The sequence below is a fragment of the Tenebrio molitor genome, chromosome 1, assembly GCF_963966145.1.
Source record: "Tenebrio molitor chromosome 1, icTenMoli1.1, whole genome shotgun sequence".
Classification (NCBI taxonomy): Eukaryota; Metazoa; Arthropoda; class Insecta; order Coleoptera; family Tenebrionidae; genus Tenebrio; species Tenebrio molitor.
In genome coordinates, this window is record NC_091046.1 from 14,244,474 (window position 1) to 14,259,594 (window position 15,121).

A 15,121-nucleotide genomic window follows, 5' to 3' on the forward strand; every position below is an offset into this window, starting at 1 on the left:
ATTCATCAGCAAAGTAAAGCGGGATTTGTTTGGGGTATCACAATAGCAATTACAGCCTGTTTTAAATGATATGATATCACAATCTCGCTCTACCTTTGTTTTAAGTTTGTACTACCAAAATGTTGGTGGTATGAATAGTAAGATTAATTATTTTTTTAATTCAGCTTCTACATGCGACTTTGATTTGATAACTATTTCTGAGACGTGGTTATCTGACTGTGTCTATTCCTCTGAACTTGTTGATCATGATTTGTTTTCTCTATTTAGATGTGATAGAAATTTTGCTACTCTGGCTCTGTCTAGGGGTGGTGGTGTCTTGCTGTTAGCTGGTAACACTCTTAGTGTTGAAATGGTTGATGTTCCGGCAGTAAGAGTGTGCCTTCCCTTGATGTGGTTTACTGTAAAGTAATGTTGAAGTCTTTGACCCATATTCATGTGTTTGTTTTATACTTTCCTCCATTTTTGACAACTTCGGATTTTTTAACTGCGTTGGAGTGTCTTGATTAGATGATTAGTTCTTTTTCTTCGAAAGTCCTACTTGTTGGTGACTTCAACGCTCCTGGGTTTGGATGTATCTATTGGTGGTGGTGTGTCTGATTCCAAATGGTCAGTTGTTACAAACTTTTTGAGTATATTGAATCGTTCTCAACATAATGTCGTTTATAATGATTTAGGTAGACTACTTGATCTCTTGGTTGCTGATTTCAACTGTGAAGTACATCATGATTTCTTGCCGATGTTGATTGAAAGCAGACATCATCCTGCCCTGTTCTGTTCCTGTACTATTGAGGTTGCGAAGTCGTTTACTGCATGTCAGATTGCGGATGTTGCCGCTTACAATTTTAGGAAGGCTGACTTTGTAGGTTTGTATAGACTTATAGAGAACTTATGGGTGTTGATTGGAGTTTCGTATCAGTATGTGATGATGTTAATGTTATGTGTGAACGTTTCATGTACCACTCAGGAAATGTACGACGCGGCACTATCCTGTATGGTTTAATTCTGCGATCATTGGTAAAATTAGGAAACAAGAGTAATTTTTTCCAAAAACATAAGCGCACTGGTCTTCCATCATATTTTATAGAATTTAAGAACCTAAGACGTGACGTGAAGCGTTAAATTGATGTGGCTTTCCGTGATTATATTTCTACGGTCCAAGAAAACTTAGTCCGTGATTCTAAGAATTTTTGGTCATTTATTAACAACAGGAAGGGTCGGAGGAGGATTCCTTCCCGTATGAGCAATGGTGGTCATTCTTTAAGCTCATTTTCTGAAATTGTGAATAGTTTTGCGACTCATTTTAAGAATTTCTATGATACTGTGGATGCCCTTGCGAACTTGATAGATGTTCCTGGAAATGCTACATTCCATTTGTATAATGTTTCGGATGCTGATATTTTGGAATCCATTGGATTGCTTAAGTCGGGCCTATGTTCAGGTGATGATGAAATTCCTGCTTTTTTGATTAAAGACTGTAAGTACATACTTACTTCTCCCTCCCCTTCGTGTTTTGTTCAACTTTATTCTAAGGTCCCAATATTTAAGCTTGGAGAAGAAGTCTGATCAATAATTACCGCGCCGTCACAATTCTGTCTAATTTCTATAAGTTGTTTAAATCTATCTTGTATAGGTTTATCTATTCAAATGTTAAGTGTCAGATTACAAATCTAGTATGCATTACGGACTACATTGACAATGCTCTCGATAACAATACTCAGGTTGACGTGATATACATTCACTTTTCGAAGGCTTTTGACAAGCTTAGCCACAACATCCTTCTTAGTAAATTGAGTGCCTTCGGTTTCAGTCCTTCTCTTTTCTCTAGTTAAATCATATACAGTGTGGAAACTTTAACTGGAATAAAATTCATAACTTGGACATTGGTGATTTTTGTAAAAAATCCCGAAACAAAAAAACTAATGTCCGTAGATCTAAATTATTCTAGCTACTAAATTTCATCATTCGAAATGAAATAATAAAAATCAAAATATGTACATTTCAGATTTGAAAAATTAGCTAAAAAAAATCAGTTATCCCTAAAAATTTACAAAAATGTAATAATAATAACAAGAATAGGTGTTCATTTGAAAATGAAAAATTACTTTACGGTGAAACAATCGGAAGTGCGAAGATATCAGATGGTACTGTTGATTGACAATAATTAAATTAATTCTATATTGGAATAATCCAATATTCCGTTGTAAGTGGAAAACTCATTCTGAGCAGTTATGTATATATTTTTTTCCCTTTAGGTGAGAGAGAACTTGATCTGACATGCAAACACCGTTGCAAAAAAGTATAAAATTATTCAAGCACATGTGTCTAGTTAATACATTTTTGGAGAATTGTTATTTAATGAATGTATGAAGAATTCAAATATGCTTGCTTGGTTTATAAACAAAACAATGTAGATTTTGTAAAGCAATAAAACATACGTATTCGAAAGTATCTCGTCAAAGTCGCCAGCAAAAAATCAATTTCTAACTTACAATGCTGTGAAACACAACTCTTTGTATAGAAATAAAATAAATAAACTACGAGTACGTTTATGTTAGGGTTTTAGCGAGATACGGTTTTAATCGCCATGAAATGACTGTTGGGTCCAACTTGCAAAGTTTCAAACTAAATGTAACCCTGTAACCCTTAAAAATGCAGGAAATAAAAAAGACTAGTTAATACAGTTTGTTCCAAAACTATCGCCAAAAAATGTTACACAGCAATTTCTCACATCAATATTAACGCCTAATCAAATTATTTTTTTTATGGGTCTGTGTGGTTTTACAGAGATGAATGTAGATAAATATTTTAAATAAATTATTGATTTTGACAATAAAAAGTGCTGTCCTGGTAGTTTTTGATGAGATATTATCCAAGGGAACTATGTAAAATCGAAACGTCATTATGACAGTAGGTACTGGATAAAATCTGACATTGTTGTCTTTTGGTTACGAAGCAATTAACTTTCATTACAAAACGTTAACTATTTATTTAATTATTATTACAACAACAAAATGGTGCAAAAGTTCTCAAGCAGTGGAGCACCATTTAAAATTTTTATTTTTGATTATTTTCATCACTATAACAACACAGACAATGGTCCAACGAGAATTTGACTTTTGAACCAATCATTTTTGTTTATCTCGGATAAAAATTCGCTTCCTCTTGTCAGAGATTAAAATTTTTCTTTCCTCTTGTCACATTTGACGAATCTAGGTAAATTGATCGAATGCAATTGCTCGAAAACGAATTCCTCAAAATCAGCTGTTCGAAAGTCAATTGCTCGAATATGACTTTGCTCGAATTGCAAGTTCCTCGAATGGCAATTTCTCGAAAATGTTTTGCTCGAAGGTAATATTATCATGTACTCAGGATAATGCGGTGATTGTTATTGCAAAGGCCGCATCCATATTGCATTTAATAAATTAAAAAAAAACTGTTTTACACAAAAACTTTAACGTCTGATTTTTACACTGATATATGAGGATTGTCATTAATCTAAACCTACCTGAAAATTAGAAGTTCTATGTATCTATCTATCTGTTACAAATTGCGGAACTGAGGGATCGTGAACTAAGGAATAATGTTACGACTAGTCCGTAATTACTACTAATTAGTCTCCAATGATAAACATTTTCTGCTATATAAATTCGAGCAAAACATTTTCGAGCAATTGATTTCGAGCAACTGCATTCGAGGAATTTGCCGGAGACGACATTTGACAGTTCATTTTTTAATTTAATGAAAATGACTTCTTCGTCGATAAATAATAGGATATTGTCGTTGTTTGTTGTTTTATTTTTTGTTCTGGAAATAGGCTACAAAGGGACCTAATAAATTCACCTATAGTTAGTTCTAAGCGCTTCAAAGCTAAACATACATACTTTTTTTTTTGGTAATTCTGATAGAGATTTTTATTCTGAAAACAACAATGTATCACAAATACAGGCTGTCCCAGAATGAACCAGCATAGTTTTAACCACGAGCCACTGGCTTCATGTAGAACTCATAAAAAATATTTAAAAAATGTTGTCAAAAAATAAAAAAATGACATTTAATTTTTGAGGTACAATTTTTTTTAATTGCTTTTGGTCTTCTACGTTGTCCCACAATCTCGTAGGTAAAGTTTCGGCACATTTTAAAAATGCACCCCCTTGTATATCATATTTTATAAAATGTACACCAATGCAGATATACAAGGAATACAAGGGTGTATTTTGAAAAAAAAATATTTTGACAGTTTAGCTTTGAAGCGCTTAGGACTATACGTGAATTTATTAGGTCCCTTTGTAGCCTATTCACAACCATTTAATTTGGTTTATAATAATTAAAATCCTCCTATAAATAAGGGAGTTATGGACTCGTCTTCTTTTTTGGGGACACCTGTACAAGTTATTCAGAAAACTCCCGTGAGATTTACTGTCATTTGCAATTTTATATGTAAATTATTTAGTCAGAATTTCTAAAAAAAAGTATGTGTTCCTATTTGAATTTTTTTTTTTTTGACAGTTTAACCTTGAAGCCCTTGGGGCTATACGTGAATTTAGTAGGCCATCTTGTAGCCTATTCACAACCATTTAATTTGGTGTATAGATAATTCAAATCTCCCGATAAATAAGGAAGCTATGGACTCGTCTTCTTTTTTGGGGACACCTGTATATGGTGTGTACTTCTTATAAAAAGAACTTCTAACAGATCTCTAAAACTGGAATTTTTCCAATTTCCAAGTACCGATCTTGTATCGTAGTGTACCTACTACATGGTTATTCTAAATTATTGTAATCGAAGTAGGCCACATAAAAAAAAAATCATCAAAATGATGTACACACCGTTCACACACGGGAGTTAAAGTGAGTCCAAAACAACTCAATATTTTTAAAATTGATTGCAAAACAACTCAAAATTTCTGGATTCAATTGTTAATTTACCAGAAATAAATAAAATTCTCCACCGCACTTTTCACCTAAAAAATGACAGTGACAGCTGCAAAATTGACAGTTCACATGAAAGCGGCAAAAATGTAATAACATGAGCATGGCCTACTTCGACTACAATCATTTAGAATAACCCTGTATAATTTATTAATTGGAAACTACACTCTTTGATTTAAAATTTAAACCAAACTTTATTTGGAAAAAAATTGACATTTAAAATTAAAGTAGAACATAAAATGTGCTTCTGAATAACAATTCTCTGTCTATCTCTCATGTAAAAATTCCCAAGGAAATAACTTGTGGTGAGTGTCAATAACTGAATTGGAAATGTTTCTTACTTAAAGCATGCATTTGATATTAATATGTGATTGTTTTATGTCAATTAGGCTACTTCTAGAGTCTAGATATAATGAAATGAATTTTTTCACTTAGATATTATACAGGATGTCCCAAAAATAGCGTACTAACTACTTACTACCGTATCCAGGATGTTTAAATGTACACGAAAAAAATATGGAAACAATTTTTCAGACAAAAAAATAAATTATTATTATTTTTATTATTAACGGTAATACAATGTAAACAAAGATGTACTCCTACATCATTACCTTGCAATGTTACCGTAGTGGATTTAAAATATTTGTTTCGATTCCAAACCTTCTAAATTCACTATTGTGCAGGATTAGCTATTGGTAGTGAGTAATCCTGTACTTTGTGATAATATGTACGATTAGAGGTAGCTGTCATGACAATTTAATACATATATTTCAAAATAATTTTCCTGGTAAGTGCCACTTTCAAGGACCGCCAAATCAGCAAATAAGTCCAATAGAATTTTTTAAACATTTTTCTGACGTTTACGGTAGTCTCTTCTACACAGTAGTACACCGTTAGTCCGCTATTTTTGGGACAGCCCTGTATATAATTAAATAATTTAATTTATTAAATATAGTCAACGCCAGATGATCTTGATGATGATGATGATGACCCTGAGGAACAAGAGGAAAATTCTCAAGAGGAATTCCCGAATTCATAAACTCTGATGAATTCAGCTCATCTATACCGTTCGATCCAGATCATTAGGGTCCGTCCACGCTACAAAGAGATCAAAAAGAGTAAAACCGTAAACTTCTACTGCATCGTGGACTATGCCCACTGGGGACACCACATTAAAAAAAAACGCACCCTATTGTTCTACCTCTGTGGTGCTGTGGAAAAGAATAAAAAGTACAAATATAATAGAAATTCTCGAATTTTCTATAATAACTTAGATAGAGGTATCTCGCACGGATAATGAAATAATCGCAAAATGTGATTTTGCACCCCTATTCTCCAGTATGGCGGGGCGAGCGGCAACCCCCCAAGGTCGCAAACTCAACAACATTAATAATATGCCTGATAGAAGATACCTGCCAAGTAGAAACTTTTCTGTACCTTTTGCAAGGTAAAACTCCCTATTGATTGGACTAATACCTTATGAGTATAAAATATTGCATCTCAGTAACAAAAAAACAACGTTATGATTTATGTGATACCCAACTACTGTAATCAGTCATTTTCAACATTATGGAAATCATTCTGCACGACTACTTTTCAGTTATCAACAAAAAACGATTTCCACGCAGTTTTTATTATCATAGCATACGTGGCAGGGTCTAATTAATTATGCAAAAATCATGCATAATGGCCTCTTTATGTTTCCTTTGCTGCTACAAATGGAATTACACTAACGCACTTTTTTATTCGATGAGAACAGAATGCATGAAGCGAAATTACAGTTGGTGCATAGGGGTCATTTGTGAAATTAGCATATTTTCAATACGAAACGAATTTAAAATTATGCGGGCCGATGATCGTTAAAAACTTGTTACAATTAATTACAACTGAAACAAAATTAACAGATTTCGTAATAATACCACCATAAGTGAAATGTAAAATTTTGTGAATAAGCGAGAAAAATGTAGTTGTAGTAATGGCTTCACTTAATTTTGACCTAACTAAACCTTCTTCGTTACAGTGGCTGATGATTGTATCTCTGGCTGTGCTCTACAATGTTATATTTGTCCTGGGGAGAGCTGTGTTTTGGGAACTAAATAACTCTGTGCCATGGCTCTGGTGGACATTGGATTATCTCTGTGATACGATCTACATTGCAGATATTTTTGTTCATGCTCACGAAGGTATTTTAACAAATTACAATACATTTTTGATTTGCTTTATTTTTTAAGTTTCAAATGTCTTTTCGTGTACCCATTATCAACAAAATAAACAAAGTAAACAAAACAACAACACGATGATCAGATGTCGTTGAGAGAGAGAGAAGATTCATATTAATAGCTCTAAAAATTCTTTTTGAAGAACGTCAAGCGGAAAGTCGGTTGCTGATTATCAAAAGACTAATCCTTGATTATAAATCTTCTCTCTCCCTTTCTCTCTTCCTCTCTTCGAAAAGTGTTTTTCATTCTGCAACTGAACATAAAGAGAAATTTACGCTGTAATTTACTACATTCTTGAAAAAAGCCTGCGAATGAGGTAATTGTTTAAGTCAGACGATTTCACTTTTATTTTTGCCATCGTAAAGTGACAATATAATTTTTACTGAATGAAATCACAGTACAGACGTCACAATTTAATTGAAATAAATATATTGTGACTGCAATAATTAATTATCACTAAATTACGTTATCTGAATTGAAATTGCGAATTGATATTGCCAATGAAATAACAAAGAGGAGGACAAAGAGGATTATGCTTAACATACGCAATATTTTTAAGACGAATGTTTCCTTAATTGCTTAATTATTAAGAATTAAATTCTTCAAATATTTTATTTTCGAATTCATATTAAGTTAATTCATCTTATATTAAAGATAAACATACCACAATTATGAGACAATTAGTTTTTACTGCTCGTTAAGGATAATAAAGCTGCAGTGTAAATTTAAATTAATGACTGGCTTTTAATTCAAAATAAACATTTGCAGTATCTGAAGCAAATTAAGCTATAACAAAATTAATAGTTAGGTAATCCTCTTATTGTTTTGCAGTGCCGAGTTAATTCAATTGCATATCCTCATTTTTAGCGTTTACTAAATAATGATAATTGATTGAGAACTGTTGTTCTAGTTATAATGATAATCCATAACAATCAACAATTTCTAATAAATCCAGTAAAATCAGCGAACAAAGGACATAAGAATTTCTACGTTTCGTTTGCTCTCTAAAAATTAGTACTTTTGTGAAACTTCGAAATCAAGGAAATTAAAAACAGTTTCTAAATTCAGACATAGTTAATCGAAACTTTTCCGATTCGGCAATTTGTTCTCTCTTGTCTCAGTTTTGTCTGTAAAAATCTTCTTCCGTATTCGGTATCCGAATTTACATTTCAACGTAAGAACGGATTCTGATTCTGTTTGTTTCGCCCCCTTTTCTAATGCATTTTCGTAATCATCCTTAAAATATAATCGGTAAACATATATTAAACAAGGATCTGGAATTTCAACCAAAAATATTACTTGCTCTCAAACATCGGAAATCGAAGTCAATCTAGTTGATGAAACAATATATTTCTAAATAAAAGATTTTCGTAAGATGATGCCGGTTATCGTCATTAAAGATTCATAAGTTAAGACAGAAATATAAACTTTAACAGAAAAAGTCAGTTTTCCAATACATCGACGTTACAAAAACTAATATAAAACGAGTCAGGCTTTTGAAATATTGTGTAGTAGAGTAATCAACTAATTAAACATAATTTCAATATTCTCTCGCCATACATCTTATTCCGGTCACTCTTTGTCTTTATGACGTTAGAAATGGGGTTGCGTAATAATTACGCTGAATTAAAGCCAGAGGCTAGTCAAGATTTCTAAGGGTGTCATGATTTTATATCCATTTAAGTCCTTGAAAATAAAATCGATGTGCAGTTAACGGTAAAGCACTGTGCAAAAAAAATATGTAAAGTTAAAACAAAAATGTAAAATTTGTACAACAAAAAAGACATTTTAAGCATTAATATGTATATACATACAGGGTTATTCACGAGAGACTTCCGATGAAAATTTCGTTATATGCAACCGAAACTACAATTTCCAATTGTTTCTAGCTTCCTAAATTTATAAAAAGTAATACTTAAATCAACGATTGCTGGCCCTTATTGTCTGTCGTGTCAGTTTTCACACTAGAAGTCTACAAGTCCCTGATAGCCTTCGCGCCTTAGAACTCTCGGCACGCTCGGGCTCTAATCTTAGTGCTCTGGCTATAATCATGAACTTCTTCACCTTGGTGTATAATATAATTGTCAGAAATCATTTATTATGACATAATATTCAATTATTATGTCTTTGCAACAATCAAATTTGTTTCGATAGTTACTAATATAATTTTTTAAGGTAATTTTATATCTACATTGGTCAACTAAAAACGTTCTTATTTTAAAATTCAATTAGGATGGATTTTTTAAAATATTTTTCCTATTATTCCCAGGAGATGATGATTTCACTGTATTATTTTGGTCCGCCAGTTCTGATAGACGCTGTATAAAATTTCATAATTAATGAAAATAGGATAGTGTTTTAGACAAGCCAAAATAATTCAGACCTAGCACCATACGAGTTCGAAAGACGTTTGAGGGAGAGACACGTGGATAATTGGCTATTCTGTATAATCTGAGTTCTGCTTCTGCATAACATACATCGCTATCTTTGCTGATTCATACTCTCAATAAAAATGTTGCTTATTCAAATGAGTTTCATATTAAACGAAGAGACAAAATAAATTAATTAATTATGGAAATATTTTACACAAATATTTAGATATTAAAAATGTTTAACATACCTACTCATACATATAAAAAGTGAGATTTAAAACGTTGTAAATTAACCCAAAGAACAACAGTGTGTACTTAAATATAACACATATTTTATATTTTTGTAGAAGCAGTCTCTTAATACATAAATGATGATTTCTAAAGGTCTTGTCTGCTAAAAAACATAGGGAAAACATTAGTAGGTACCATGTCAGCCACGACTGTGGTTCACTTGGCATCATTCTTTCATCCAGTATTTTATAATTAAAACTGATATTTCATAAATAAATTCTGAAACTTTTAACAGATTAAATAATGCTCATGTCGATCGAATTAATTTTTTTGTTCGACACTGTCAGAATTTGAGAATTTTCTCCTGTGTGAACGGATTTTGATAAATATCACAATTTGTCAAAACGAAACGTCAACCTAATTTTAAAGATTTTAAGCAATTTGGACCCGTTAAGGGGCTCGTCGAACAAAAAAACGTTGTATTCAACTCGTTCGTGTGTAAATTGGGCCTTTTTTGGCACTCGTGGGCCTTTAAAACGCTTGTTTCACTTGCGATTTAAAATGGCCCACTCGTGCCAAAAAAATCCAATTTACACACGAACTCATTAAATAATAATATATTAAAATACAAGTTGCAGAAGGCACCTATTCAATCACGAGTTGAGGAACAAATGAGTGCTTGAAGGACCTTCTGCAACGAATCTTTTATACTATTTTTTCTATTTTGCCGCTTTATACCATTTTATAAATAAAAAAATAAAAATTTTAAATGTAGGGAATTTTCGGTGGTTGGTGACATTTTTTATGTGGCATAATTTTAGCAGGCTGTGAAAAAAATTAATTTAAAACGTCAGATTTTTTTAATTTTCGCATTTGATGTTTGAAAATGAATGCTGAAGAAAGTTTATCACTAACTCCGCCGCAAATTAGGCAAATTGCACAAAAGACGTTAGAAAATTTACTGCCGGAGAAGTCCAAATCCCAGAATGAAAATTAAACGTTTTGTTCATTGTTATTTATTAATTTGCTTTGTTCTCTGCGAGATTTATTTTTTGACGTCTGTCAGTTGACACTTCACGCTACCAACATCAATGCTGTAAATTTTACTAGTCTATTCTAACACGCCAACGACCTATTAAAGCACTCAAATAACGTCATTTGGGTGCTAGAATAAACTTATTCTAAACGCAAAATAGAAAAACTACTATTAAAAAACTCATTACAAATACGAGTACATATACATAATTACATAATATAGTACTATTCCGGACACGGAATCTTGGCCAACATTTTTTAGACATTTCTAAAAAAATGATGTAAACCAACCATTAGTGTCATTAATAAATGTCAATTATTAAAAATCACTTTGACGTTTCTTGCGACATCAAAAAAGCAGGGAAATGGCATTATCGAGTCAAAAGTTTGGTTAATTTCAATAAAGGTCAGTTCACACATATTTGTCAGTTAAATGCCAGTTATGGCCAAGATTCCGTGTCCGGAACAGTACATTGTAAAATCAATCTCAATTTCTAAACTTTCTGTTCAGGTCCCCAACTCAAACCCTTAGTTTTAGTTGTACTGCACTTGTAACCAAGAAATAAAAAATAAAGCATCCTGGACACAAGTCTTTACTTTACTCATTTTTCGAAGCTCAAAAGATAACGCGAACATTCTCGTCATTTCCAGAAGATCTGATTAGAATATTCGAACACGTTAATAGTAGTTTTTTGTTCGACACTGTCAGAATTTGAGAATTTTCTCCTGTGTGAACGGATTTTGATAAATGTCAAAATGAAACGTCAAGCTAATTTTAAAGATTTTAAGCGATTTGGAGCCTTTAAGGGGCTCGTCGATCAAAAAAATGTTGTTTTCAACTCATTCGTGTGTAAAATGGGCTTTTTTGGTACTCGTGGGCCTTTGCCAATAAAAGCCCAATTTACACACGAACTCGTTAAATAAACTACTATTATAATAGGTCCTATTGTGAAACTATTTTTGATAATAATTTATACAGGGTGAAATTGAAATGCATCATAATATGTAAACCATGGTAATGTAATAAAGAGTTGTGGCATTGAGACGAAGTCGACAATTACATAACACATGTTATCATCAAATGACTTCAGCTAACATATGTATTTGTCGTTGTAGGAGTTAACTAGTTGACAGCTCTTTACTGTCAGCAAAACTTCGATTTGTTCTCGAGAAAATCGTGTTTGTTATTATTTTCATTTAAAATACGACAAATACGAAGACAAAAAATGCTCCGGGTTAAATCAGTCTAACAATAATTCAAATTTATAATCAAACTGTGATTTTAACTTTAAAACGCCCTCAATTTATTCAATAAGATTACAGTAAAAAGAAAAAAAAATGTACCGTGTTAATTTTTTCTCTTCTATTTTTTTTTATTTCCTGTGTATTTTTCCGTTCGGTCTTTTATTTAACCGTCCAAAACAGTCGACAGGAAGGTCGAACAGTCACGCAAGAATCCGTGCTTCTATTGTCCCACTGAAAATCTGAAATATATCTGATCTAGAACTTTTACGATCCAGTTACAGAGTTCTCGTACCTCTTGTACTTGATTCCACGATCACATAACAAACTCGAAATTCGAGAGAACGGAGAAATAAAAACACAACATAAAACACCACCCTTAATTCGGAATCGCGCAAAGTTATCCAGTGAAAATTACTTCTTTTTGATATGCTGGTGTAATGTGGGTCTGCCTAATTACGAACGCATTCTCCGTGATATTGCAGAATATAAACTAGGAAATGGCCGTTAAATTTTCTACAAACTTTTAAACCCAATTACTTTTCAAATAGGACTTCGTCGAGCTTTCAATAACAAGTCTCCAAGGAACGCTTGCGGATATTCATTGAGAGATCCGGCTTTAACAGCGAGATGATTTTCTATAGATTTAATTATATTAAATAATCTATTTTTTTTGTAAACTAAACTAAAAAATTCAAAGGGGTTTCGTATTATCCGTCACCAAGGTAAATAAATAATTTCGGCTTTCGTTAATTAACAAATTCTATGTACTGTAGCATCTTTTGATAAAAAATACTCGTCAAATTAAACCAGCGCCCACGTTTGATGACAGCGTATATCAGTTATTTATTAAAAAATGCGGGTCACTGAAGAAGAAGTGAAATTGCAGTTCCTGTGCAATCTATTCATGTCAGTGTATGCATAGCCGTACATTAGATGAGTGCGACCAACCATGTGCAGATTGTTAAATGCCGATTAATGGAGCTCCGCATTATTGTTCCAACTTGTGTAGTGCTTTTGTAAAGTCTCTATAACGCAGTTAGTAATAATTAAAAACTATGCCAAATTAGCACTTACATGCTATTTATGATCCTTTTCTATTATCATTATCATAAGTGCTAAATAAAATAGAATTTGGATTTGCCCTGTTTCCACCAATTTCTCTTAATCATTACTCGACTTTATTAAAATTAGAACAAAAAAAAAGAAACATAATCGCTTGACAGTGATTTCTTTCTGCAACATTGTTTTCTGTAAATTATTTTTCTATAATTGATTAAAAAAATTGGTATTCACGCACAGTTATCTATGCATGAAGTGGGTCATTTTCTTACATACATTTTTTTTACACTGTTGTAAGATTGAAACTATAGAAACAATACATAACAACAGTGTGTAAAATGCGATTTCACATACATAAGCTTTTCTGATTTTCATTTCACACACTGTTTTCTATTAGTTACCTAGCAACATGATCCCTGTTTCAAAACTTTGAATTTTAAAATTTACTTTTGAAAGCAATTATAGAAAAAATATTGTTTATATTTCGTACGTGAAGATGTTTTTTGTGCATTCAAAGGCTTCTGCCTCAACCTACGTCTCGGCGTAAAAGACCTTTTCATTCACAAAAAACACTCACTTCACGTACTTAATATAAAAATAACTATTTGTTAGTGACGCATTTCTCCGTATGAACTTGACATTCTAGCAATAATTACGGTTGATTATTGACGTCATTAAATTTAGTTATACAGGGTGTTTCTGAAATAGGTGCATCAATTTTAACTGGTCGAAAGGAACAACTTTTCTATCTACCATTTTGCCGAAAAACGATGTTTAATTCCAAAAAAAAATTGGAGAGATTTTTCACTAAAATAGCCCTACGCCACTAAATACTGCAATGGCTAATTGAGATCAGCGCTAATATGAAAAAAACATCAATTTTCATCCAGAAAACGTGTTTTAACGCCGAAATCGAAATTCAAATAAATCTATAGCAAAAAATCCACTTCGTAAGGATCTGGTTGTTTCACGTTTTTGAATAGCTTAGTTTTGGAGATATGAACGGTTTTAGGAAAATCTTTCCTAGTTTTTTAAGCCATTACGCAACATTTTTGGCCAAAATGGCAGAGAGAAAAGTTGTTCCTTTTGATGACTTCTACATATTACCAGTTAAAATTAATGCACCTATTTCAGAAACACCCTGTATTAATACAATCAAGTGGAGCTCGAAACATTAAAAACATTTCCCTACCGTTTAACATTTAGTAGAATTAAAAGATAAAGTTTGATAATCATAAAATCTAATACGTTATCGATTTTTGAACGATAATGAATTGTAATTAATGATGCTCGTGTTCTCAATATTAAAATAATTAGCCTGGGATGACGTTCGCAGAGCCTCATCACGCAATTGTGGTCTACATGCAAAGCCACAACCAAATTGACACTAGGGATTACTAAATAGAAACGTAATTGAATGTTTGTTATCCAGACGGCTACCTATGTCTTAAAAACGACTATAACTTAGAACACGACACGCATTATCGAAAGCAACGAGAATTCTCCAAACAAAGGTCGGACAGGTCTTTAAATTTTACTTCGCGAAGTAACCATCAATTCTCTTAGAAATATGACTCCACTTCATACAAACTACTTCCATTTTATAGCAATAATAATTACCGAGCAATTTACCGATGGCTAGATGGAGGAGTGTGCTATTTACCCCAGATGTTTACCACGGTTATTGATGGTTTTACGTCCGAAAACAATTTGCAAAATTATGATTCATAAATTTTATCCGCCGTGTACATATGTACTTCTGCAAATATTTACTTCCGCCGTAAGTACTTTGTAATTTTCTCCAAGATAATCGCAACTGAAAGGTGTTTCAAAATTTAATCAATGACAGAACCCACAGCCAGAAACTAGATTCAGAACCGACCGAATCCAGACAAACATCTATTTTCTTATCAAAAGCACAATAAAGGGACCCAAAGATACGTAGGGATAAAATTGACGATATGATTTTATTATTACGCTAGAATAAGAAAATCTCTTATTTATAAATGTTAGTCTAATCAAAGAAAATAAA

The 15,121-nt window shown here is 32.4% G+C and overlaps 1 protein-coding gene across 3 annotated transcripts in view; it reads left to right on the forward strand.

Moving 5' to 3' along the window:
• Positions 1-15,121, forward strand: part of LOC138127300 (cyclic nucleotide-gated cation channel subunit A-like) — a 161,458-nt gene that overhangs the window by 108,250 nt on the left and 38,087 nt on the right. For all 3 annotated transcript variants that reach the window (XM_069043264.1, XM_069043281.1, XM_069043273.1), the window contains one exon: positions 6,949-7,111. In XM_069043264.1, the coding sequence (XP_068899365.1) occupies positions 6,949-7,111 (163 nt within the window). The remainder of the gene's footprint in view (positions 1-6,948; positions 7,112-15,121) is intronic.